General features: G+C 42.5%; 1 protein-coding gene across 1 annotated transcript in view; it reads right to left on the bottom strand.

Moving 5' to 3' along the window:
• Positions 1 to 26,819, bottom strand: part of LOC107188209 (paired box protein Pax-6-like) — a 46,673-nt gene extending 19,854 nt beyond the window's left edge. The window contains exons 1-4 of the mRNA XM_015576464.1: positions 26,706 to 26,819; positions 21,434 to 21,725; positions 3,965 to 4,217; positions 3,703 to 3,883 (exon numbers count right to left, since the gene is read on the bottom strand). Of these exons, the coding sequence (XP_015431950.1) occupies positions 3,703 to 3,883; positions 3,965 to 4,217; positions 21,434 to 21,725; positions 26,706 to 26,819 (840 nt within the window). The remainder of the gene's footprint in view (positions 1 to 3,702; positions 3,884 to 3,964; positions 4,218 to 21,433; positions 21,726 to 26,705) is intronic.
• Between the last annotated feature and the right edge of the window lie 970 nt (positions 26,820 to 27,789).

Genomic DNA, 27,789 nt, shown 5'->3' with positions numbered 1-27,789 from the left:
CCCCCCCCCCCCCCCCCCCACCCTTCCCAGGAAACAACGAGGGCGTAGTCCCCCTTCCAAGCGGCTCGATTTTTACCCACGCTCGACATTCTCTGCTCGACGAGTTCTCTCTCGGCTAATCTTCCGGGAGAGACGATTCTCGGCGATGTCGGCAGTAACGTTTGCTCGGTTTTATGAGATTTTATACCACCCAAGTGCGCTGGATAGTTTCATTTGGGATAATAATGTTCTCGGGTTAAGTAGAAAACGTTCGATTGCCTGGGTTTTCTGGGCAATTTTGAATGGCTGTTTCTTCGGGTGGATGAACGTCGGAAGAGGAATCGTGTGAACGCGAGGCAGATGGAGAATCTAGATGTTCGTTTGGATTTGTAGGTCGATACATGTTCGGTAGGAGATTGATGGAAAATAGGATTCGGAACTCAGAGTTTAGTTTGTAATTATATTCTTTACCAACAAAACTTTGAAATTAATTCGATACTAGTAGGTTACATATATAATGGTCATGTAGGTACAGTAAATCCTCGATAAGTGTTCAAAGGCTCCTCGGCACTGAACATTAAATATTTCATATTACTAATGGTCGTATGCAGCTGAGACAAATATCATTGGCTCCAGAATTCCAAAGTCTATCACTGTGATAAACCTCGTTAAAAAGTCAGTGTTTTAGTTACATTAAAGTATTACATCTTAAAAATCTTCAGCAGCTTTGGCAAATAGCTTTTGAAAGTACATTCTTAGCCCATATTTAGAATACATATTCTATCAAATATTATATCATTACACCAGGCACATACACCACAATCTCGATTCCAACAAGGTGATAAGCTGTAGGATTTTATAAGAGTCCCCAGACTCCAGGTTCAAACCAGCCACCACGAAACAACAACAGAAGCTAAAACAAATCGCTCGTGCCTCATCCTCTCACCCGCGAACGCAACCGATACGGTAGCTTACAAACAGGGAACATTTTCATCGAGGGGCTCAAAAGACCGCAAAAACCGATCGACCGATCAAGACCGTCGGCGCTACAATCGAACTCAACTCCATCTCTCTCTTTCTCCCTCTTCTACATTCAATCCAACAGACAACAGACAATCCTATCACGATCCTTTTTGCCGTTACCAGTTCCCCGAGTACGTGTACACCCGGCCACGGTGATCATTATAACGATTTCGAGTTAAAAGCTGAAACGTTTCGATCGCTCGTGTTTCTTTTCCGAACGCGGCGCGGATGGTATCGATAGAGGGATGGAAACTGTGTGCGTAGCACCGGCTGATTGATCACCATCCCTCCCTACCTACACTCTCTTGTCCCTGTACACCGAGAGAACCGGCAAAGCGAATGGCTGGTTCCTCTACCAGCCGACGGATAACGACTCGTACGCGTGCCATCCCCTTCGGTATTCCTGACAGACACGTTTGTAGGGGGCTGATGATGCTGGCTACAGAGACAGAGAGCATTTTCGGAGGAGCCAGAATTCGAGGACCTTTCTGTCGTGATTGTATTGAGTCCGTTACGATTACTATGCTTGTTGGTAGAGTAACAGTATTAGGCTAGTAGGGATTTATTTTCGACGAGACAAATGTGTTACGTGGAGGGTAACTTGGTCCTACTTACTAGGGGAATGTCCTGAGAGTATCTGGACCCTAGTTATCAGAGTAACGTCCTTAGATCCTCGAGTGACTTGTTGCAGGATAGTAGATGTTCGACTTGGATTAAACACTTCATTAAAGTCTGGTAACTGTCTTTCGTATTCGTAGGCCAGAGCCCAAGAAGGATCGATTCGACTCTGTTCTTGAGTAACACTTAAAAACTCCACCATTTGGAATACTATACGATAATTTCTCCATCGACAATAACTGCCTATTCACTGGTCAAGTTCAATATCAAGAAGTATATTTCCATACTGCAAAAAATTCAGAGTTCATTTTACAGTCCAACCCTCTATAAATACTTCCTCTGTATAGAAATAAAAAAGATCAAACACCGCCCTTATATTTTAAAAATCAATATATCTCTTTAACAACAGTTTCAAATCCTGATTCTCCAATGACTTAGCCCCTCTATCATTCAAGAGTTGATATCAACAAAATAGAAGACGTCGACCGTACACGAGACCAGCCGTAATTAATTGCTTTCAGGATTGGCCTAGCAACAGTTTCTAAAAAAAAAAAAGGGACTCATTTCCCGCCGATCGAGCAGGCGGAACTGTATGAGGGGTCGAATATCGATGTAAGGACGGGAAGGATGTTTGGAAGACGAACGATTCGGGAGAGGATTCTTCGGGAATCGCTGAAGGGGGACCACGATCCAGCGGAGGGTGGACAATACGAGGTCCGCGTAATGGACCGATTACCCCTCCCAGGCGATCGCATTGACGAGACTTTGATTAGGGTCGAGTGGCCAGATCCGACGGGTAAGTACCGACCCCGGGTTGCGCACCCTGATAAACCACCGCGCCACATACAAAGCGGGTCCGCGCGCCGTCCAGGGTGGTATCCCCGAGCGAGGAGGGCCCAGCCGCCACCGAGCGCCTTCATGGCTGGTGCGGTGGACGCCTGCGGAGTCATTGCGCTTTTCTTTGGCCAACTGAACACCGCGGAGAGAGGCTGGGGTCATTTGCTAATTGCGCGAGGGTATCACTGGAATGTTTGACGACATCGAGCCAAACGGAGACCTCTATGGGCACACCATTCGACGTTGCTCCTTTTGGCGATTGGATAGTCACTTTAGTCTGTCAGAGAGAGCTCTCCAGATAGCATCGTGAAACACTTCTTTGATGTTTCGGGGTTCCAGCTCTGGGCTCGATGAAAACTAATCTATTCGTAGGTAATTCTCTTGCCCGAGAGGTACTGTATATACTGTTTTTTATTGAAGACCTTTCTCCGCATAAATAGGAAACAGAGGAGGTTTTGAATGTGAAACTTATGGCGGTAATTTAGTGAAACTGATAGTTTGAGCGTTTGTAATCTTTCGAATTTCTTTCGCTCAACTAGCTGTTTCATTTTTAATTAATTATACAGGGTGAATTAATTGCTGCTAGGGTCGAGAGGCAAGCTGCCTGGTTTGTCGTTTAACTGACGTGACCATAAACGTGTGAACGGTAGCTTACCCCTGCTGAGCAGCCTATCACTCTCTCTGTTTCCGCCACACACATAAACTGCTCAGCGGGAGTAGCTAGCGACTCTTAAATGACCAAACAGGCGGCTTTCTTGTCGACCTTAGCAGCCAGAGATTCACCCTGTATACGTGTTTAATTTGACGAGTACAGTGAACGTGGATATGCAATCATATCCGCGAGAAGTGACATCGATCTGTTATGGTTCTCAGCTAGAGTAGGGTCTTCTTGTACGACACGATTATTATTAGTAATATAATGCAGAAATATTTTGTATTGAAAGTATATTTATAAACGTATATTAATTTGAAATAGCCATCTTTGATATTTTGGGGCCAGAAGTCCATCGTTTAAACTACTAATACTTTTTTATTATTCGAGAACGTGGTACTATGTTACTCAGGTTAAGCAAAGATGCAGTAACTTGATGGTGATTAGCTTCACACATATCATTAGAGATTTATATTCTATCATCCTACAAAAGACTGGTAAAACCGAAGAGGTACAGTTCATGTTCCTCCCTTGTCAAAGAGCACAATGAATGAAAGTTCCCGTAGAAAGTATAACGATAAAGGTTCACTCACGCTAGGTATGTTGTCGTTATTGCAAACGCCTTCCTGCAACAGTCTGTCCCGGATCTCCCACGCGAAGATCGACGGGCACTCCCGTTTGTAGTCGGCGATCTTGTTGACTACCGGCGTGGTGGCCACTCGCGGCTTGCTGCCGCCGATTGCACGTGGTTTTATCGAACCGGTCTCGTAGTATCTGTAAACAACAAGAAAATTTCCACGGTTGACAACGGTACCATTCCGTCGAACTTGCATTTCACTGTCTCACTCGTATGACCTGCCGAGGATCTTCGAGACGCATCCGTTGCTGACTTGCAGTATCCGGGAGATGTCGCAGGGCCTGGCCCCACTATGGGCCAATTCGACGATCTTCTGCCTGGTGGAATCCGGCAGCGGTCTGCCGTTCACGTACACGCCGCCGAGCTGATTAACCCCGCTGTGTCCTGCAGCCGAGCACCCAAATATTGAGTTCTGGCCGACCATAGAACCACCGCCGATACCAGCACCACCCCCGTGCATCAAGTCCTCCTCTGTGAATCAAAACACCCAGGTACGTGTATTCTGTCACTTGAACCGGAGTGTCTGGTCAGATAAACAACGGCCACCCACGCCGTCTCTTATTAGCCTGATTAGGGGAGAGAATAGAGTAAACACTAGACTGCGGATTTTATGCATTTACAGCCTATAAGGCTCTGTGAAATACAATAAAAGACTATTGTTTTGAACCCAATAAGACACTTAAGAGGAAAATTAAATTCCTACGTTTGCTCCTGCCTTCACAAATTACTTTAGAAAATTTCAGTTTGGATAAAAATCCGTAGTCTAGTACACAGGAACGCGGGGTAATCGCGAACGTAATGGTTACGGAGTGTTAAAAAAGGAAAACTGATCTTCTTACATAAGCTGACAGTTTAGCTTGTATCCAGTGCTGGGATAAAAGTAATATACAGCAAACGCCGTTCAAGATAAAGAAACATTATTATTTTCATCCGTTTTCAAGTAATATTTTGTCCAATTTGAGTACTCGAAAAGGTAGGAAATACCAAATAATAGATGTTTGATCTTCCTGTTGGGTATTTGTTGTATTGGAAGGATCGATAGGTTCGCGGATCTCGCGTATTTTTACTGCAATTCATACGATCCATTATCTCAGGTGGATCGAGGCAATAAAATTCTACACACATTCTACATCACCAAAAAACATGAACAAACTATTATATCTCGAATTATACCGCGAATAATTAAATTCGTGGAAATACGTGTACACGAAGTGTCGCAATGAGATATGATCCAGTATTGCGCCAGTGATTCATTTACTTCGAATCCATTGCGCAGATAAATAGCATGAACGCAATATACACGGTTTTTCAGTTACATGTTTGTGAGAAATTGAAAAAAAGCATCGACGCGTGACAAAACAGTCGAACAGTTTAATATTTTTGTCCCGCGACAGCCCGCCCCATATAGTGTTCCAGTCGCGTCGGTGTTTAATGCCGCGGGGATGAAATGGAGGGGTGGAATTCGAGTGCCGCATTAATTCCTGTGTCCGCAAACACCAAAGAGTGCTTCAACAATATTTGTACTCGTTAATCGGGGGAAACGCACGATGCCGCCACGGTTAACTTGTTTTTACCGGCGGACGCGCGTTTTGTAAAAATCGATAAGCTTCTGTTGAATTTAATGGGAAAAACGGCCGCAAATGATGGGATCGTTCCACGGAGCTTCGGTTTTCGTCAATTTACCGAATGTGATTTATGAAACGAAACAACAAACATACCGACGAAATTTCAACGGGACCGATGTTTTACACGGAAACATTCGAGGGGATATTTTGCAATCCAAATTACTTTCCGTTCTTTTTTTGCCGAACCCTGAACTGGTGATCGAACCCGCAAGAGCATGCTCGATTGACAGACACAGAGAAAATAAATATACACTTCGAGTGATAATTTATTACACACGGTGTTTGAAATTATGCAACTTTAAATATATATTATCCGAATCAACACGTAGCGTGGATATTTCTTCTGTAATCTGTACCGTACTTACTACACTGCGTGGCGTAATTATGAAACCATCCTAAAATTTTCAATTCTAATGTATTGTGGTTAAAATAAAAACGAACCAAGTATACCGTGTCTGAAATTGTGATGAAAAATAATATTTCCCCAGAAAAAAAGTGGTTGCTTTTTATTTCAACCACAATACATAAGGATCGAAAATTTCAGGATTGTTTTCACCATATTTCCCTTCAATTTCACATGTTACTTATAATAGTACATACTATAATTCCTAAAATACTCTCGACTTTATCTTAACAAGGTCCAGCGATAAAAAATTGTCTCGGCGCGTCTCAACCTCCTCGATACTTCAAAAAGATATCACAATTTATTATAGTACACCATCTAAGCACGCTCTAAGAAAGAAGAACATTACACTACTTAACAAAATTACGCGAAGCATTACGGTGTCAAAAAAATCAAAGGGAAACATGTCGTCGCGTCCAGCTAGACGGTGCCCGCCACAAAAGGGTTAACTTTGCCAGGTGCAAAAGAACCAAGAGTGTTTCGTGTGCAGGAAGAAACAACGGATGGACGTGCAAAGTGGGCCTTTTACCCCTTTTGTCGGGTGGCCTTTCGAAATTCACGTGGTGACGCCGGCAGCGCGCGAAGAATAAGGGGTGGGACGAACGCGTCGTGACTCTCGGGGTAGGTGGGTACACGCGACGGTTGCAAGAGAGAAAGCGAAAAGTACGAAGAGAGACTGGTCGGAGAGGCCGAGTGTCGAGAAGGCAGCGTGAGCTAAATGCATCTTGCAATTAACGAATTTAATTAATCTCCCGCCTTTGCGCCGCGCGCGCAAAACGACAAGAAATAGTTGAAACGCAATTTGAATGGTCTGGGAGGCGCGAGTATGAAACCCAGTTTCTGTGTAACGTCGCACCCACGCCGTTTCATCAGCCTTTACCGTCGCCCACGGAGGAGGACAGAGATTCCACGCGTTTCGTGCTTATTTCTCACCTCAAAGGGGCGTGTGTTTCCGCGCCCCCGAGCATCCGTCACTTTTCCTTGCCTCTCCCCCCCGCCCCACTCATCCCCACGACCGAGTCGACACTCGAATATCCTTCCGCGGTCGCGTCCTCTAACGCGGCGACAATCGCGAACACGCCACGCTCTCACGACCCTCCGACACGGCGTTTTCATCCAATTACCGGGGCGACGAAGTGTCGAGTCTTGATTGAATAAGTTTTTGCTGTCGTGAGATTAGAATGTTGGACTATTTTTGTGAATGTCTATACATCACTGGACACTGAGCAAACGATATTGATCGATTCTTCCTGAATAAATAGTCTCATAAATTGGTGAGGGTCGAAAGAGGTTCACGTTTTCGTGTACATAAATCAAGCTTCGGAAGAATAGGGATAGACAGATGAGAATGAAGGTGAATCCTTAAACTGATCCTGCCAGACTCTGTAGTTTCAGAAGCGACTCTACGCAGCTCCAGAGAAAATACAGTAAATCATCGATCAGTGTCCGAAGACTCCTCGGTACTGAGTGTTTAGACGACATCTCTACTATGGTGGGGGTTCTAGTGTAGAACCAGACAAACTCGCATGGTGGGGATAACGTCTGAACAGTCTGGGTCGAGGAGCCTTCAAATACTAATCGATGATTTACTGTATTGGGTTTCATTGTCATTTTTCCGAAACTTTTATATTATTGTAGTATTCTATAGTAATGTAGTATGTAAAATAATATTTTCTGTGGTTCTTGAACATTCAGAAATACATGAAAAGTATTATATATGACTCCTATCAACGAAGAACTTGCCCACCTCTGAACTAGACACTTTACCAGCGAAGCTTAAATGTAACTTATAATTACTATATACTGAAGTTAATATCGTGACAATCATCGAGACAAGGGTGTTTCCAAAAGTTTCAAATCTTTCTCGATTGCTGTCTCCTGTCTTCTTAATATTCCTGAAAAACGTATTGTCTAATTTCGTGCCATTAACCTACACCAATTTCGATGATTTTATCTGATCTTTACTAAAGTCAGCCATCGATAGTTGATCGCGACTTAACGAGAAAAGAACCGTAACTTCTTCCAGAGGCCATTACTGCCCTTGGAATCGGATGATGTCCATATTTCCAGTAATTGCGTCAGTCAGAAAATGTTTCGAATCTCGTTACTGAATAATTCCAGGGGTGGAGGGGGGGGGGTGTAAGCCAGAGTTTCGCGCGAAAAGGATTATAGACACGCCTGGAAGTTAATAGACAGTTTTCACCGTGACATTACCGGGGATACAGGCTGTCGCCTGGAATAAAATCCCCCCATTCGATTATGCATGCCGCGCGTAAAAGAGACGATAACGACGCAACCGTTAAGATATTTTCCTTGATCCGATTAAAATGGCGGCCACCCCACGAAAGTTCCGTTCCGCCTGTGCCCGGGAATATTCGATGAATATTCATTCCGAGAGAGGCCAGTTCAGCAAACGTGTATGTAAATCTACAAACGAGACACGGGGTATTTTTACATCCGAGCGAATCGCCTTTTAGTGTAACCCCTACCCGCCCGCCATCTTGGAACGATAACGTTGGATTGAACATCCGTGTCGACTAACGATCATCTAAAATCGCATAGTACGCTCTTTCACGGGGGATTCAGATTATCTTGCGACGAACACGTTTCGCTCTATGCTGCCACTGTTGCACCATCCGTGTACAGAGACCACATGCGTTTACAACAATTTCATTCTTAATTGACGACAGGAGAAATTGCCCGTGGTTCTAGAGACGATTTATAATTCCTGGATTTCTAGGGTTAAATGACTGTATTTCAAGAAACAATGCACGTTTATGCTGAATTATCCACCAGAAGTATCACTGTTTTTCGTTGCGCCATTATAATCCTAAGGTTAGGTTTGGACACAGTTGTAAGTTGTACCGTCGACTTTTATCCAATGTTTCAATCGCTGCTTAAGTATTTGTAATTCGGTACAATTTTATTTCTATCGTTTCTGTACCTATTTTGATGTATATTAACCCTTCTAAAGGTAAGGTCCGAGTCGTATCCGAACCAAATTATAGTTCCTTTTGCGCTGACTCCACTCTATTTTTGATTATTTTTTTATTATTCTTGTTTTAAAATATTTTTTATTATTTAGTAAACGTTTAAAATATATTATCATGTATTATATGACTCAATTATTATCCCTAAAATAAACAAAAATACAGGTTCAAGACAATATTGGGTGTACAAATTAATTCGTGACCCCCCACAAGTAATATTTTATTCAAAACCAGCATCAGTTTTTCGTCAGAGGATTCGCCAACTGCCCGTGAAATGGCATATATACGCGTAGGGAATATTTTCAAGACTAAATGATATTTCGTGTTTTTGTAAATAAACAACAAATCAATGAAAACAAGACCACAAATTAATCTGTACACCTAGTAACATTTTTTACCCGTCTGAAAATAGCAGAAAAGTACCCGGGTCGGATCCGACCCCACGTTACCAAATACGACCTAAAAACCCACCCCACCATTCGAGGGTTAACATACTTATTATCATCTTTCCTACAATCAAAAAATTTGCACATCATCACCGATTACAAACTGAAAATACCGTCACGAGTCATCATTACAGCATCAACCCCATCTCGACACTCTATTCCCACAGACTCCACATCCATGTACCGTACACAACGACCGCGTGTATCAAGCAAAAATCATATCCCCTCAGCCTCATCCACCACGAAGGTAAATCATCCTGGAAGCATCGTAATCCCGGGGGCGGCGCGTCGCGAGAAAACTCGTCTCTCACCTTCGTTGCTCCGACACGAGCACGTTGGTCTTTTTTTTTTTTTTTTTCACGAGTTTAATTCATTACAAAGAGGGTGTGACTCGGACGCATACATACATGCGGCGACGGATGAAGGAACGCACAAAGTGTAAGCCTCTCTCATTCTCTCTTTCTCTCCGTCTCGCGACAGAAGAAGCGAATCGTCCGTGACGGCACCGACGACGCCGGCGACCCCGTGCACACGCCGTCCGCACACATTCTTTATATATAATTTCGCGTTAATCTACGCGACGACCAGCGGCAAAAGCGAGTCATGCCGCAAAGTGAGGCAAAAAGGTTCCACTTCGCTGAGCGTGAAACGGGACACAGATTAAATCCCATCCTGCCGGCGCACGACGTCGCGGCACCCTTCCTCCTCGTCCACCCCCGACCAGGCCCTCCTCCTACTCCCCCTCCTCCTCCTCCGGTTCCAAGCCCCTCGTCGCTTCGCTCTGCCTCGGAGCGCTCCCTGCCCCTCCCTCCCCACGCCCGTCGACGACCGACCTCCTCCCTCGCCAAACAACCCCTGAACCCGCAGCGTGCTCCTAACGCTACCGCCGCCCTAGACAAGAGGGCCGCCCCACCGGGAAAATTCTACCATTTCGTTCTGTTTAAGCGCGGAAAATCTGCTCGCCTCTGCCGTTTAAAGCATATAAATACATTCTGGAACGATTACGTCTGAGGTTGTTTTTTCTTTTCTTTTTTTTTTTCCTTGTCGACGACCTTGCGGAGACTTCGGCGGACAAGCCTTCTTTTGGGGCTCGAAGAATATTGTACGGGGTGAATTCTACGACGCACTTGATAGGAGAGAAGGTGGTTACTATGTGGTTGGGGGTTGGAGGATTGTTGCGTGGTCGAGAGACGATTTTCTTGGGTTACTGCGTTTTGTTTGTGAGGGTGGTGATACTTTGGGTGTTGGAATTTTGGTGTTTGGGGACAGGTAAGATGTTGATTAATCCTTAGTTTGTGGACCACTTGGAAGCAGAACGCTGGCTGTGATTTATATTATGATGTTCTTTGTTAAAAGTTTAAAGAATACTCAATGATTTGTTTAATTTTATTAAATGTAACAACTGTAGTTATCGTGGAAGAAATGTACGATGGATGCAAAGTAATGGTTGATTGAATAATGATCTCTCCCGAATTTCTTATTACAATGATTGAAGAACACCGAAGAGCACTGTTCGCATCTGAAAGGTTAAAGAATAATTATGGAAGAAATTGTTTCGTTGTGATATTTGGGTCACCTTATTCCCTAGTGATTGTAATGTATTACTGGGATTGCACGATTTTTTTAAGAGCGTTTTAACAGTACCAGCTTTGAATGCATACTAAACCAAATTGTATAATATATTGATACATATAATATAATATACAATATAACCGAACATATCACAATGAAAAATGCATAATACATTAAAACTCAATATAAATTCCAACAAAACCTCTTTTTTAAATCCATCATCTTGACCTGTTTGTTCGTTCTAGTGTTAACTGACCCGAGGTACTCTTTATAATTCAAGAATGAATACACAACCTACAAGCAAAAATAAAAAGGATTTGAATATCGAATTAATATTTCGTTCATCGATTATTCTTCTTTCTGCAGTGATTAGAAAATTGCATGATACCTATTCCCAATTTCGAATGTCCCGCATGGAACAAGTCGGCCATATTTGCCAGCTATAGGCGGCAGCCATTTTAGAATATCAGGCTCATTGACGAAGGACTTATCGACCTACATAAACACATTACTCACATAATATATTTTCTCCCAGTAAGACATATATTCATCCAAGTCCTTGATCTGTCATATTCTCAAACAACAAACCACTACAACCAAGAAATTAAACTAAAACTTCTATATCTTATTGTAATCAATTTATATCCAAATAATTCCGATCCTTGGTCCCGAAATATTCAAATCATCCCCGTCCCTTGAAATTCCAATTGGCTCCTCTATGCAAAACACAGTCTCTACTCCACATTTATACCGCTTCTCTATTCAACAAGCCTTATATTTCCAAAAACAAACGTCCACTGTGCGACAATCATCTCCCGAAACAACGTTTTATGTAACGGACCACAGCGTCTCGAAACATTCCAGTCTTTCAGACGACATTTCCACCCCACGAAAAAAAAAGATATGTACCCGACAGATCTAAATATTCACGACTGGGAATGAAATCAACCAGAGATTCGCGCGTTCCAGCGTGGTCGGCAATAACCGCTCGCAGAGAGACGAGTTATGTCGTCGCAACGCGCGGCATCCGCGATACTATCCGCGTTCCGTTTACGACGTTCTTTATTTCAACGGCGACGGCGGCGGGCGAAACATGGAAAACTAACGGCGGCTCGTAAACCGTCGGGGGCCACTTCTGCCCGTCGAAAATATTTTCCGTTGTAACGACGACAACGAAATAGCTCGCGTACACGGAAGACCGTGTGGAATTAGTCGATTCTCCGAGCGGAACGCGCGATCACGCTCGGTATACAGCGTCGATTAAACGATAAAATCGTGAAAATAACGATGGAAAGGTATTGTTCGATCGTTATCCGATAACAGGAACAAAATGAACCAACGAACACACCTTTTCAGTCCTCAACGATGACGAAGGATCGTGTCAGAACGATTATTTAACCCTTTAGACTCCCATAAACCAACGCGAAATATTCGCAGTGGTGGAGAATATTTCTTGGCGATTGATTCGCAACGGTTTAAAATGCATGGCGTCTTATGAGACTGTCCACAACAATGAGAAAAATTTCCGTAAAAATTTATGTATAAAAAATCTGTCTTAGGGATAAAAATCTATCTAAGGAAGCCTTTAACACGTTGACTGCCACAGTGAAAAAGGCCGTACGTAGCCAGACACACTTTATTTCGTTTTTTATGTCATAAATTGTCGAAAATATTTGTGTTTAGTTAATAGAGGCTGTAGGTCTTGTTTTAAATTATACTGTGATATTAATTTCATGCAAACATTTTATAACAGTGTTTAAATAATCCAGACATTTTTCAATGTACGGTGTCACCCATATTTGGGTAAATAATACTGTAGGCTAAATAATACGGTAGGCTAAAAATCTGTCGTCTTAACCGTCTGTCCTATTTCCTGTGCAACTTGTCGTAAGACAAATCGTATCGTCTTTGGGAGCTGTTAGATCCCTGAACGGGGTAACTTGGATCCCCCAGAATTGAATATTTCACTGTAATTTATTTTCGTTGTAAGTTATTTTTCTTTGCGACTCTGCTTTCCGCTATTCGTCAATTGTTAATCGAAGTTATGTCTTGTACAGTTTCTTCGTGATTTTATTTCTAGTGTTTTTTTTATCTTAACAAATAAGTTAAGTAAGTGCGCTCGCTATGGACCCCTCTTCGGTGTAACCGTATGGATTTGTATAATGTCGCGTTTATTGCATAACAAACGTTTATCAGAGAGAAAATGAGCAAATACTCTAAAATTCGGTGTATCCTAAGCATCAGTACAAACGGGTAAACAATATTTTCTTAATGTTTCTTTGGTTTAGAAGAAAAAAAAATAATTGTTATGATATTTGCCAAATTGATAGGTTTAAAAAATTTTTAAAAATATACTTTGAAAAAATGATAGCTTTATCTACGAAAAACTGAAGGTGACCTTGAAACCTTTGGAAAAAAAGGGGTTGACGCAATTTTTAGTACAATCACAAAGCTCTCCTTGAATCATGTGATACTAACTAAAGAAAATTTCGATTGAACAGATAGCAGTGGAATAATCTAAGCTGATCACGTTTCGTGGTCCACCCTGCAGACCTCATTGTTGTTTTAAATATTTGAATAACATCTAGAAATCTAAATTCCAGAAAAATCCGTGGAGGACCCTAGTGACCCACCTTCGATCTGTATACAGATTTGAGGAGCTTCGGTGTCTAAAGGTTAATGGGACGAAATAATATTACGCGCGGTTAATTAGCCGAAGCATTTTCGAGCGGCATCCGTTCGGAATGTAACGAGTTTTCGCGACTCGTTCTGGCCCAACGAGTACACCCAGAGTTCGATCGCGGATACTTCAGGTCGATGGGAGCAAGTGCCTGGTTTCTCGTTGAAAATCGCAGAAACTCACTTTCCCCCCGAGCCTCCATTGGGTCCGCGGTGCTACCGTCAAGTCAGCCGGCACCGGAAACCTCTCGAGGCACTTCGAGATGCGTCTTTTCCGTTCATTATGCGCCTCGGGCTTTATAAACCGAACTCGCTCCGGCGCTTTTGCTTCCGTTCCGGTTGCGTGTGATTCGGTCTGTACACCGTACGACGCTTAATGAAATTAATAAAGAAATGAATTTTATGGTTGTATCTTGTGTTTGCGTTTCGCACGTCTGGATAGAAATTACGCGGGCCTGTAATTACGTCCAGCTTCTCCGGTGTATTACGACCCACGGCGATGAAAACTGGACTGAAGGAAATTCTCTGCGTGTTTTGCAATTAACGTTACACGTGGCATTACTCGCGTATCAGTAACCCATACATTACACGGGGCTTAGATTCCTAAACAGTATCGTGTTATGCGAATTGTTGTTTTACGAAACTAAGAATATGGGCGGACATACAGAGATTAGAGTTGTTTTACCAAAAGTACGCTGTTCTAGACGATTCTTTACAATTACAGTAAATCCTCGATGAGTGTTCGAAGGTTTCTTGGCAGTGACAAGGATAGGTGTGACGCTGAGTTTTTAATGAAGTTTGGCACAGAGATAGAGCTTGGAATTCTGGAGTCAGTAATATGTGTTTGAGTTGTGTATGGACATTTGTGTATGACATATTTAATGTTCAGTGCCGAAGAGCCTTTGAACACTCCTCGAGGATTTACTGTATAGGTGTAAACAGTTATAGGGTGGATGCACTAGTAAATGAACACGTACTAGTGGATATATAAAAACGAGTAAATTAAGTTATTACAGGAAGCAAATGGTTAAATATTATATTTTTCTCAATCCCTTGTTTCATATTCGAACAATTCTCACGCGACTGCTTAGAAACGTTCATTTATTCAATATTCTTCATTCACGGGTAAAATCTGAACTTTTTTCTTCTTAATTTAATTAATTACATATTTCCAATTTTTCAACATGAAATCTGTACGTCATAAGAAGGCATTGATGTTAAAAAATCTAATTTTCATGTGCCAAATATGTATTAATATTATTATCATTTAAAATTCGACATTAATAGTTACAAAATCTCTTGAAGGTTCATTGGAATGCGTTTACCCTGGATAAATTATTTCTAAATGTAATAACTAGGTAAAAAATTAATGTTTCAAATGGTAGTACTAAAAATGGCAGATGAACAATGTGGAGTACTGGTATGCTTACAGTCGTCAGTGGGTTAACCGTGTTATTCGGGAGTTTCTTCAACCCTCTAACCGTGCCGTGAGAATGCTATATTATACAGAAATTGTCCGTCCCATTAATTGCCCACCAATCCAATAAACACAACATCCTCGCCAATTCCCCCCCACAGAATATTTTCCCATCAAACTCGAACCAATCCTTCCCACCGAATAATCGCAAAACATCCGTTCCCTTAACTCTCTATTCAAAACCGAAGCATCCAGCGTCACGAACGCGCTCCACTCGACTCTTCCATCGTGATAGACAAACATCCATCCTCGGACAAACAGCCTACGAATGAAATAAACCCACCGTCGTTCATTACCACCAGAGGCTTTCGTGCATCGTCTCCTCGGTTCGGGGATCGCGGGGATCGTGACTCGATAACGTTCAAAGGTGTAACGAGCGGAACCCCATTAAATAAAGAGCCGCGAAAAATATACCGACCTCGGTGTGGTTCCGGTTGAAAATATCCACCGTCGTCGATGGTGGCTGCGGGTGTGTTTCGAATCTTCCCTGGCAACCCCGGGTTTTATTTATTCGCGACGGAAGTAACTCTCGTTAAACGTTATTATCACCAGGTCGTTGGCGGTTTGAAAGGCGAAGGTGAGGACCAACGATAAAGGGTAGGGGAAGGTAGAACGAGGTTGGAAGCCTCGAGCGTTACAGGCTAAATTCACGAGGAGAGAAGGAGAGAGTTTCATCTCTGAACGCGTCCTACCGCGACATCAAAGATGGCGTGTGCGGAGCATACATTCTGTAATGAGTTGAATCGTAAGAGCCCCGAGATGCTCTTCCTCGTCTCTTAGCCCCCGTTCTTGATCTCTCTCTCTCTATTCCCTTTTCTCTTCGTCTCATCCCCTCCCTATCTCCTGTTCTTCATCCTCTGGCGAATTCATTACGGACAGTGTTAGGAGGCAGCGTTGAATTAGCGAAAGCAACGCCATCCTAACGGCATATACTCGTTACCGCGCCTCTTATTATTAAGGCCGCAAGGCATCGCGCGTATCTTCGTCCCTTTTGCACCGAGAAGGAAACCACGGAAACCGCTCGCTCGTGCGCGCCACGCCGCCTCCAAGTTAGCAGTCGGGTGATTACACCAGCACGGGTTCCTTAATTATAATTGCGAAGTCGCTGGTAACGTAATTGGCATTTAAATGCGCATAGGGTAATTTCAAGGGACGCCGCGCGATCACCTTACCCCTCTGTTTTTCAACCCCCTTTCTTTTTTTTTCACACGGTGAAAGTTTGAATCGGACTTTCGACGCTTTTCGGCCTGTGGAGGAGTGGATGAAAGAGGAGAAGAACGTTTTGTGGTGGTAACGATTGATGGAACTGTGTCGATGTGATTATACGGGGATTTTTGATGGTTTGTAAGTTTGTAGATTATTTTTTAACGTACAGGAACACGTTTTAGAGGTGTTCGTGGATTGGGTGTGATGTTGATTTGAAGTTGTAAATGATGAAAATATTAAATGAGGTTTGTAAGTTTCTACATTATTTTGAGCGTATAGGAACGTTTTAGAGGTATTCGTCGATTGGGTGTGATGTTGAAAACTGATTATCCTGATGTAATAAAAAATATTATTTCACATTTACGAGTTATTTTAGCATCTACAATCACATCCTTTCAGGTTGTTCCACCATTTCGGAAGCACCCTGTACAAACATCAATCATCTACAGACGCCTAATATCGTACAACCTCAAAACGAACATCCGATCCACAAACCTACCCACTAAACTGATAAATCCATTCTAAAAATCTTCCACGAGGCCTTCCGTCGTACCTTTCCACTCGATTCTAGATTACAAAAAAAAAAACGATCGATTCCCTCCCTCCATTTCATCCCTCCCACCAGCACGAAAAGTCGCCCGTACGAAGAAACCCCCGTCGAATCCGCGATGCTGGTATAAAGTATGAACGGAGAAAACCTCGAGATGTATTACGAATGATATCCCATTGGCCCGCCGCGGATAATCCCGCGCCCCCGACATTTATTGCCCCACGCAAGAGCCATAGGAGTGGGAAGGGGGTCGAACAGGTAATCTCTGCAGCTTCGGCTGGCACGCGAGCGGACTGGGGCCACGTACGGCCATAACCATTAACAAATCTTGTAGCCTAGCACGAAATAAAGTGCCCCTGTGAAAACGTTTGATTCGAATAGCTGCCCCCCGGTTCTTTCTAGCACGCGATGAAGACGGAAGATCGGTGGAGAAAGAGAGCGAGGAAAAAGGGAGCCACGGAAGAAAAGGGAGCGAGTTTTGTTGCTCGTGCCACGGAGGCCATTGTCGACCTTTTCTCTCGCAACTCTCCACGATGCGCTCGTCCCCGTAGGGGAAACTTTTCTTCCCTGTCCTGGAGCCTCTCGTATTATGATCGCGGAACGGTAATACGATACCGGCCAAGCTTCGGGTAAACATACGCACACGCCTTCCCTATCTGGTTCTGCTGCCGGTGAAAATCAATTTTAACGGGCCGAAATTGTACGGGATTATCAGATGATGGCTTCGGTTACGGGGGCTTAGAGTAATGCGAACTGTAACTCTTATCCGCGATTGTGATCGGATTATTGATTAAAGACAGACCGCGAGAGTTGGTGGGTTCTTCGGTGTTTCTACTCTGGAGCCTTGATTTATTGATATCGATCACTTGGATCCTAATGGGAGTAGGTTGGCGGCTGAATTCTAACGATGGTTGATTATTCATAGGTAGAATTATGACGTCACTTTTTACTATCACTAATGGAGATAACAAAAAAAAGAAGTTAAAGATAATTTTTGTGCTTTCTTCACAGATATCGGTTGGATACTCTGTTGTTTGCCAGTGGCATCACTTAGCAATCACTAAGGAGAAAAAGGTTAAATGTATGAATAAACTCTTTGAGATTTTGATTTCAAAATTTCTCCGAAAATCATGTATCCATAGCATAAACACCCAACCTTTAACTACTCATATCTACCCTAAACGTGACTCCTTGGATGATATCCTAGAAAATTAAGTCTATTCCTAAAAAATCCTCAACGAATTTCAAAGTGTCTTCGAACATAATACATAGCCTAAACACCCAAGCTCCAACTACTCACTTCTACCCTATACTTGGATGATGTCCCAGAAGATTAAGTCTATTCCCAAAGGAATCTTCCAAAGAATTTCGAAACGTCCCCGAAGATCTGTTCCCAGCGTCAGAAGACATGATTCGACGCCTGTATCGCCGCCAGTGTGTACACAACGGGCCGCCAATAAAACGGTGCACAAAGGAAAAGACAAATTGGCGGTGTAGGCGGCGGCTGCCCGTTTATTAAACCCAACGTAACGGAGCCGATTGTGCCGAGTGTTGTTGTACAACCGGGGCGCGCTCGTGCGCCGACGAATCGACGGCGGAGGGGTTTTCGGGGGTAAAAGGCGCCACCCTTCGACGTCGAGACCCCCCCGTCGGTTGAAGAAGGGGCTGTTGGCCCGACAGAAGCCAAGGAAAGGCGTGTCGGGTTACCGGCTAACCCCGGGGGTAACCGCGAGCCCCACCTAAGCCCATAAGCGTACACGTATTTGCCCTGACCCTAGTATAACTCATCACGAAGGTCACAAATTTAGCCAAAGGCTGCGGCATGATCCCGTACCCACCACCTATGATCCTGTGCACGGGGCACGCTAACGGGAAAGTAACAAGATGTAAATTGAGACGGCCAGTTTCGAAAGGCTGCCACTTCCGATTTAACCAGGGACAGACGGATTTCACGCTTCCGTCAAATGAATGACTACTGTCTGATCGATCGTGAGCAGTTCAATATGCTCTATGAGAAGCTAATAACGTGGTCTGAATGAAAAATGTCATTTTCAGCAGTTCGTGGACTCCGTTGTTTTTACTGCTTCCGTCACCCCTTGAGCCTTTTATGTCCAGATTTATTATTTATTATCGTAGAAACTTTCAAGAAATCTTAGATACTTCCCAGGGTCTCTATTAAATTGACCAATAGTTTTTAAAGTTGAATCTTAAATGGTTTTTTTTGTAATAACAATACCCTTTGTTTCGTAGACATTTGAAGGGGAAATTTCTCTTGTGACATGAAAGACCCAAGGGGTCACGGAGGGTTAAAGATGGCGGAGGTTTGGAGAACTAAAACGTTTATTATTGGAACAATTTGGACTTTCGGATGTTATGGAAACTGACTGTACAGGGTAATTTCTGAAGTTGATAGCTCATTTGAAATTTATGATAGAGCTTGAAAGTTGATATTAATGATCAATTTTCAACTTTGATAACATGTAGATCGAGGCCAGGAAGATGCATTTTCTGCCAGCATCTACCTACCTCGATAATTCGTAATTTCGATTATCGTAGAAAGGCAATTGTAAGTGCAATACTTTCTGTACTATAGAATAAAAAGTAGGGGAATCTCCTGAAATATCCTAATTTCCATATTGTCATTTTACGCTTATTTTTGCAATACAGATCTAAGCGACAATGCCTAAGGTAATATTAGCATCTCCGAAGATTGGTCAGAAAGTAGTTTTAAGGAGGGAACAGGTAACATTTGTCGGCACTTTGTATCCAGGCGAGGGTTTAGACCGATTCATGGAACCAGGTCCGTGGGCCAGCTTTTCGAACGACTCGAAATCCATCCTCCAAAAATTCGAGACATCGTCGTCGACTGTATCGATAAAAAAAGGCACGGAAAAAAGAGAACGATCCTCGTGGCTCGGGTTTCACGGTATACACGGGTACGAAGTTAACGCTAACGAACAGTGACAATACGAAAGGCGACCGACGCTCGACCGCATTGTAACGGCCTTCTATTAGCAAAGTCGTCGAGATACGCTGGGCCCCGGATCGTCCAGATAAAATATCCGAATGACAGATAATCGGCCGGCCTGTCAGTTTCACGAGCCTCGTAATTAAATATTCTTTTCTCCTTTATTTTTTTTTTTCTTTCGAAACGAACAACGATCGCAAATACCAGACCATAATCTTTCCATTGAACTTTCATTGCAATTTACCTTATTCCCTTTTTTTTTCTCTTTATTTTTTTCTTTTTTTTTTTTAGTTATTTATGGATATAGTGGAGACTAGGTTTAATTATAGACGCAGTCTAATGTGGATTCTATGCGGTGAATAATTTTACGTGGTTGAAACTTGTTTACAGGGTGAAACGCCTGTAATATGTGGAGGAAAGCGATTTCAAGCGATCGCGCCGCAGATGATGCTCGATAGAACAGCTATGTTCCTTTGAAACCAGCTCCGCGCGATAAGCGAACTATTAGATAAACTGATCTCTATTCCCGGCGACCACAGCGGAATACGGTCGATAGAGAACGTGTACGCGCGTAAATCTTAGCAACGATAGAAAAAAAAAAAAAACAATGCGATGAAAAACACGATACACATCTAATCTGCTATCGTCTGTCTCTATGAAATACTTAGAATCATGATATTGTATTGCCTCAAGGTCTTCAGACGAATTGTATCCTCTAGAATATCTTACGAGTAGAGAAATTAAATTATTGCACTCCCTTTGAAAAGACAAATTCTTAGTACAATTTTATACTCTTACTGTACACTTTGACACGTTCATTACGACAAATTCCGCACACTTTATGTTACAATTTAATTGTTTATCTGTCAAGAAGTTGTTTAGTGATCATCAAAGCTCAATGGACTACATAGGGTGACCTATAGATAGTGGTGCTAACAATGAAAATGGTGATTCTACATGAAACTAGTAAGTCGATAGTATGGAGAACAAAATTTTTCTGGATAAAAACAGAATTTATCTGAGTATCTTTGTTTGGGTAGCATAACCGGAGCAGGAGGTGATTCTATAAGGAAAAATAAGCCGAAGAAAAAGAATAAATTTTCTTCGTTCCATGTTCAGTTTTCGAGAAAATTCATCTAAATCAAATGTATTGTGCGGGCAATAAGTAGAAACGGTCTGCAATGAACAGACGCGCCAGCCAAGATCACGGTCGTGATTTAACTTCATTCACGATCGTGATTGCGACTTTTTTTATCTCGAGTGAATTTGCTCTCTTTAAACAGAAAAACGTATTCAATATGATTTTACGATGAATTACATTACTACATATTTGTGTTTGTAAAAGTCAGTAGAAAAAACACGAAATTCTAAAAGAACGATTCGCTAGGTAACGTGTAGATTATAATTAATAATCATTAATTTATTCATTATTCTTCGTCGTTTCTGATTATATTTCTTCACGTTATACGATATAACTCGAATTTTTGTTTTGATGTGAATATAAAATATGCATTTAATGTGTCGCGTGTAAAGAACTGTTATGTTTCTCCAGCAATCAGAAACGATCACGAAAAATCACGAATCACCGTGATTGGTCTAATCGCTACTGGAATATAACGTCAAATTAAATATCGATGCAAAATATCGATATTTGACTTGAAAGGTATTCGAAACATCGTTACTGTATCGCCTAAAACTAGACAGAGAGGGAAACAGGAAGTCACGAATTTCGCGTGGATGGTGTAAAGAAAAGCAGGCTCGTTCGACCAACCTTTATGCGGCATCTTCCAGAAGGGCGGTTCGGGGGTGGGCGAGCAAGGGTTAGCCACCCCCGCGCCCAACAGGGTTCTTGCCGCGTGCAGCGCCGCCGCCGCCGCCTCGCGGCTCCGCGCTGCCGCAGCGCTTGGCGGGTAATCCGAAGCGCTGTCACTTCCGGCGATGCCGGCACCGCCACCGCTGCTTCCGCAGGAACGAAGGTGCAGGTTCAGCCGACTGCCGGCGACCGTGCCACCGCCTCCACCGCCACCTCCGCCGCCGCCACCTCCGGCCACGCTAACACAGTGCTGGAAACAGAAGAATAGCGTCTAGCGTCAGCCACCATGCCCGTCTAAACCATGCACCAGAAACACTTATTTTGTAAATTTAATTCTACAATAATACTTCCCTGCTAAGGCTAATTGACGTGTCTGCGAAAACCTTGTTTCGAGAAAGACGAGCAATTTAGTACGTTTAATCCTTTGCACTCCGAGCAATCTTTAATATCACCACAGACGAGATATAAGAATAGACCTAACGAAGTCCCATAAGATGTTAGGTCTATTCTTATATCTCGTCTGTGATATGACCTATCAGCAACCCCGAGTCATTTTTACTATGAACAACCAGCTACTCCAGGACTATTTAGTTTTAACACACAATTTTACATGCAATGTCATAATAGAGGCCCTCATGGAAAAGTGAAGAATATTTTAATTTTTAAACGTATAAATGTTGCTTCTAGATTTCGCCGCTGCCACATCGGAGTGCAAAGGGTTAATAATGCCAACCATATGTTATATGTTTTTTTTTGTAACAAAGTACTCACCTAGGGTAATTTTGTGTGCGACTTAATGCAGTCGGTTGAAGTTGTTTACATTATTTGAAAAAATAATATTTTGTATCCAAATTGCTCGTAACCCGAAATATGTAAAAATTGCAGATACGTCAGTTAGCCCTAATAGGACAGAATAGTGAAGAAAGCAGGGTGATAGATACGGAGTTCATTTATTGTGTAAGTTTTTAGTCCCTCTACTGTGATCTGAAAAGGGGATGTCTGTGATGGAGGTCCCCAAAATTGTGATACGCCCAATGGTGGTGATTCTACAAGAAAATATGTCGAAAAAGAAGAATAAATTTTTGTCGTTTGACGTTTCGTTTTCGAGAATATCTAATTTGAATGGTAAACCAAAACGCGTGTATTCGTCACGGTGGTAAGTAGAAACAGACTGTACTGGGCAGACGAGTTGGCCAAGCCCTATTCAGTGGCACGCGTATCCAGCAGATTTTCAAATTCGATTATCTCGAAAACGAAGCCTTAAATAAAAAAATGTTATTCTTTTTCATCGGCTTATTTTTACACGTAGAATCACCAACTCATCAGTTTTATCACGATTTTGGGGACTCCCTGAATATTAATTTTTCGAAGTTGTTACACGAAGGAATTATGACTAAATCATCGTGTTAGTAGTTCTCAATTGCTACAAAAGTCGGAATATGTAGTGGAATCCCATAATTGGGAAGATGAGTATCTGAAGTTCTTAGCAAGAAGGTTCACGCAACATAGTGCATTTTTTAAGAGAACGCAGGAATTCTCTTTAATAAAAACTGCACTGTTATCATTTTCTTCGCTTTGACCTCTGTCCTGTTACACTTTATAAACACTAAATGAACTTCACAAAGGAAACCTCCAAGAGAATCTGTCGTCACCGTCACTTCCCGCGACAAAGAACTATGAAAGCCACAAAGCCAAGCATATCTTTGCGAAAGCACTTCTGTGAGACAGCAATGCCAATGCAATTATCGCTGTAATAAAACAGAATTAAACATGAAGCAGCAGAACTGGTGATAGTTGCGTAGGAAATAAGTAAATTATGACCGGAGCGCAATTTCACGACAACAGGAAATAGCAAGGACGAAGGGGCAATGCATAAGATTTACAAGGGAAAGCCTGCTTCGCTGTTACTCAGCAACTGTTGACTGGTATTCACATCAAACGAGGCACGTGCTTTTGCTTCGTGCTTCTATTTCAAACCGAATACATCGCTTCCCTTGTGTCTTCCGTTAAATACAAAGCGGATCACTTTGTTTACACGATCTATTGTCTTTAGCAACCTCTGTCGCAATTACTACAGAAAATTCATCTCTTCCTGTCGCGAATTAAAACATTTTCCTTCAAGAAAATTCATTTTTAACACGTTCCGTGCCACAGTGAAAAAGGCCGTACGTAGCCAGACAATCTTTATGTCGTTCTTCAAGTCATAAATTACCGAACATGTGTGTCTTTTGTTAATAGAGGCTGATGGTCTTGTTTTAAACTACAGTTCAACATGAAGACGTTCCGTGCCATATGTACCACCGATGGTACACGTTAAATTTCCCATTCAGGCTGCGTGTACCACCGGTGGTACCTGTGGCACGAAACGTGTTAAATAGGATAGATAGAATTTTCTAAAAAATTGAACATTTCTCCGATTCCAGTTTCATCGTGAATATTCTGTCCTGATCCTTTGTGTTTTCCCACGTGAAAAAGAAATGTTGCAAGCCACGTTTCAATGAATTCCGTTTCTGCGACGAGCGCCGCCATATTGGCGATCGCGTCTCGTGTTTCACAGGCGTCTTTCGTTCAAACTTAATTTCCCGGCTGTGGCGAAGCCCAAGCGTTACGAGCGCAAGAATTACGTGTCAAGTGGGTCGAAGGATTAAAGTCTGATGAACGATATCACGTTCGAGCGATTTCTTTCCGTTGAACTTGATTTCGAACGAATGTTCTCGCAATTCGAATGGCTGTTCCGCGAATTTTCAGCGACTCGATTATTAGAAAATTTTGTGTAGAATATACACGTACAGCGTCGAATCGTTTCGTCATCCATTGAATAACTGGAATAATTTCTTCACCTTACCGAGTTCCCTGAACAATGGATATGTTGGCCAAGCGGAGAAACATCGCGGCGAAATGCTGTTGCGAAACAGGTACGATTTCTAACTCTCGTCAGCGTTAATTAATTAAAAAGAGGATGTGATAATAGAGGATGTGATGCATACCGATAACCGTGAATATGACTGCCGTGGGGCAATGTGACACGAACGACCTCCAAAGCTGGAGATGCTGGACCGTCGACTGCGAACATGACTTTGTAAACTTGATCGTAAATATGGCGAAACGAACCAGAACAAATGAAAAATGGGGAAAGTTAATTACATAAACTGTTCTTTCCTCAATTGAAAAACCGTTTGTTTTAAGATGCAATTATACTCTCTAGATACATATCTTCTGTTTCCTTGGCTAACTATAAGAAACTTGTTCGCGTCTTCGACTATCCATACAATAACTTTTTTTTATTCCCAAGATCGTTTCCCTTGAATCTAATCTCTGCGTCATTGAAAGTTTCCAAAATTTCAATTTACAGACCTGTAAATTAACTGAAACGATTCTCACCCTGGGTTCCAGGTTGATTACCACCATAAATCGCTCGTCTGTATAGATTAAAAAACAAAGTTATCGATATTCGGGAAACGTCGTCCAATAAATCTACCGGACTCATAATCGCGATGCACATTAAACGCGCGTTTGAAGCGTTCGAAAGGGGAAAAGAGGAGGTCAAATTTCGCGATCCGTCGGGCCCCAGGATCCGCGTAAAGGCTGATCAATGTTTCCGCAGTCAAACGTCGAAACCAGCCGGGGAAACGGAGGGGGTGGCGAAAATAACTTCGATATTGTTGGGAGCAATTTCATAAGCCAACGTGTAAATCGTTGAAAACTCGATTGATCCCCGTACTTCTGCACGCTCTTTCACGCGCCCTTCCGCGCGTGTACAAACGGACAACGCGGGCCCGTTTCAAAGAACATAATTCAGGGGATTATCGTCGCGCGAAACGGGGCAAATATTGGCACCGTCGGAACTGGTTCGCCAAAAGCAAATTTTGCGAAGTCCGCCCAGAGAATAAATAACGCCGTGGCGAATAATAAACATATACCCGATTGTCGCTGGTGAATTTTCGCAATTTTTTTCGCTCGTCGAACATCGGATCTCTGTGCGAATTCACCGTCGTTAAACATGGTGTCTCGATATCCTTATTTTGCGATCCAGGAAATTAGAAAAAATCAAAGTGGAGAATTTTATGTTTGTTCTCACGTTTACGTTTTTAGGAATTTTTTCTATTGATATCGTGATGCACGGATGATTAAGTATTAAATTCCCGTAACCCAACGGGGGTAGGAAAATAGAGCAAGGCTAATTTGCTAACTTGTCCTACGTGCTCTAGCGTCGACCTGTGCAAGTAGGGACACATTACTCTTGAATCTGGCGGTCGTGACTATGCACACCCCTGTACAGGAGGGTGGACACAGGGTCAACGGTAAATTCGGTCAGAAACACACCGGTAAACAGTTCCCGAACACTTGTAAAATAATCAGGGCCACGGACGAAGTACACTTTTCAGAAGTCTACTACCACTCCCAACAAACACTTTTGAAATTCTCCCTTGAAGGCTTCTTCTATAACACACAACTCTTTTATTTAACCGAATGAATGAAGTAATTGAAATTGATGCGATACTGTTGATGCTTCACTGCCGTGGAAGACGTTCAAGAAATACAATAAAATTTTCTTCTATTCAATCCTGTCATTGGTAACGTAAGTTTAAAATTTCCACCCTTTTAACTGCTATTGGCAAACGAGAGCGAATATTAGTAGAAAAATTCAAACATTCCATTTCCTTAAAAATAAATCATGAAACTGATGAAAAATGGTGGATTACTTGTTGATACATCTAGTAATATGACTTTTCCAAACATCTTTCCACCCTTTCTTTTAAAAAGAACAACGGCTATTAGTAGATTATGGGAAATACTAGTAAAAAAATTCAGCCATTCAATTTCCTTACAAATAAATAATAAACCTGACAAATAGTAGATTGCTTATCGACAATACAACTTTTCTAAAATCTTTCCCTTTTTAAAAATGACAACAGCTAGTGACAAACAGGTGCAAATATTAATATAATAGAAAAATTCACCAATTCGATTTCTTTAAAAATAAACAACCAAAACTGACAAAAAATGATGGATCCCTTATTGGTACATCTAATAATACAACTTTTCTAAAAGCTGTGTCTACACTTCACTTTCCGACGACAACATTTCCAGAATTCATTTCCAGGAGCACAGTTCGAGCATCGATCACCAGCGAAACTGTCCGTTCCGCTGGGGGCAAGAAGCTTCTACCAACAACCGTGTAACGTAAACTCCACGTAGCCGCGATTCTTGTGGTCAGAACGGTGTTTACATCGTCAGTAATACCCTCTTCGGCGATCGAGATACCTTCGAAGGCGGGTTTACAACACAGCGTCGGCGGCGGCGTTTCACCTACGCGCATTCCACCGTCGCTTTCGTTCATCATAGTTAATCACGCCGCAGTTACGATGAGTGTTAATTATCATTCGGCCCGGTTCGTACATCATTAGCTCCTTTCATCGTGATCGCGGTGGAACGCGACCGAGAACACGCGGGACGAAGAGGGCGACGGTAAGAAGGGAACACCATAAACGATTCGACTCGATCAAAATGTGCAAGCTGTATGTGCTACGGCCTGATCGTGGGTTACTATCCGCTGCGACCGCACGATCGCTTTGTATCCCCGTTAAAAAAAAGTCTACCCACTTACCGTAATGCGCCTCTAATGGATACACGCTTATTGCGGTAACCTAGAGATGCGTCGTAACGTAACATCGAGTCGATCGTTTTCGGATTATTTAACGTACCGAAACACCTTGGAAAAATGAATGGAAAATTAATGGATTGGAAATACAGACGTTTCTGTGAAGAAAATTTCTTAATGGGTCGATGCATACGAAACTGCCATTTTGAATTTATTCAACGATAATTGAGTAATATAAAGTATTCTATATATAGAATATTTATAAATATACCAAGTATATTTTTATTTCGAAAATATACTTTCTAGGGAGATACAATTGACAGGAAAGAAAATATTAGAAGAGCCATGGCGGCCGCCGGCGCCAGGTTCACGCGGGAAATCCAAACAACTCCGTAGAAATGAAACGAACCCCTCGGAAAATTTACTAATTACTCCGGTTCTTTCGTATCCCCGTGACAAGCTCAGAAGAAACTGCAACGCATTAAATTGCTTAATATCGCGTCCCGTGGCGCATTACACGAAAAATTACAGTTGCGGCGCTTCGTCGAGGACCAGAGAAGAAGAGTAAAAAACGAAAAAAATAGGAAACGAAGTACCAAAGCGACGGCCGACGGCGCGTAACGACATTCTCGACGGTCGATTTGCAATTAGCGGGACGCGGGGACACTTTTCCTTTCGACAAAAGCGCTTCCGTGGAAAATCTTGCGATCCC

This window comes from Dufourea novaeangliae, unplaced genomic scaffold (genome assembly GCF_001272555.1).
Source record: "Dufourea novaeangliae isolate 0120121106 unplaced genomic scaffold, ASM127255v1 scaffold118, whole genome shotgun sequence".
NCBI classification, from domain to species: Eukaryota; Metazoa; Arthropoda; class Insecta; order Hymenoptera; family Halictidae; genus Dufourea; species Dufourea novaeangliae.
Note: the sequence above shows the minus strand (reverse complement) of the source record. Positions and strands in the feature narration are given on the sequence as shown.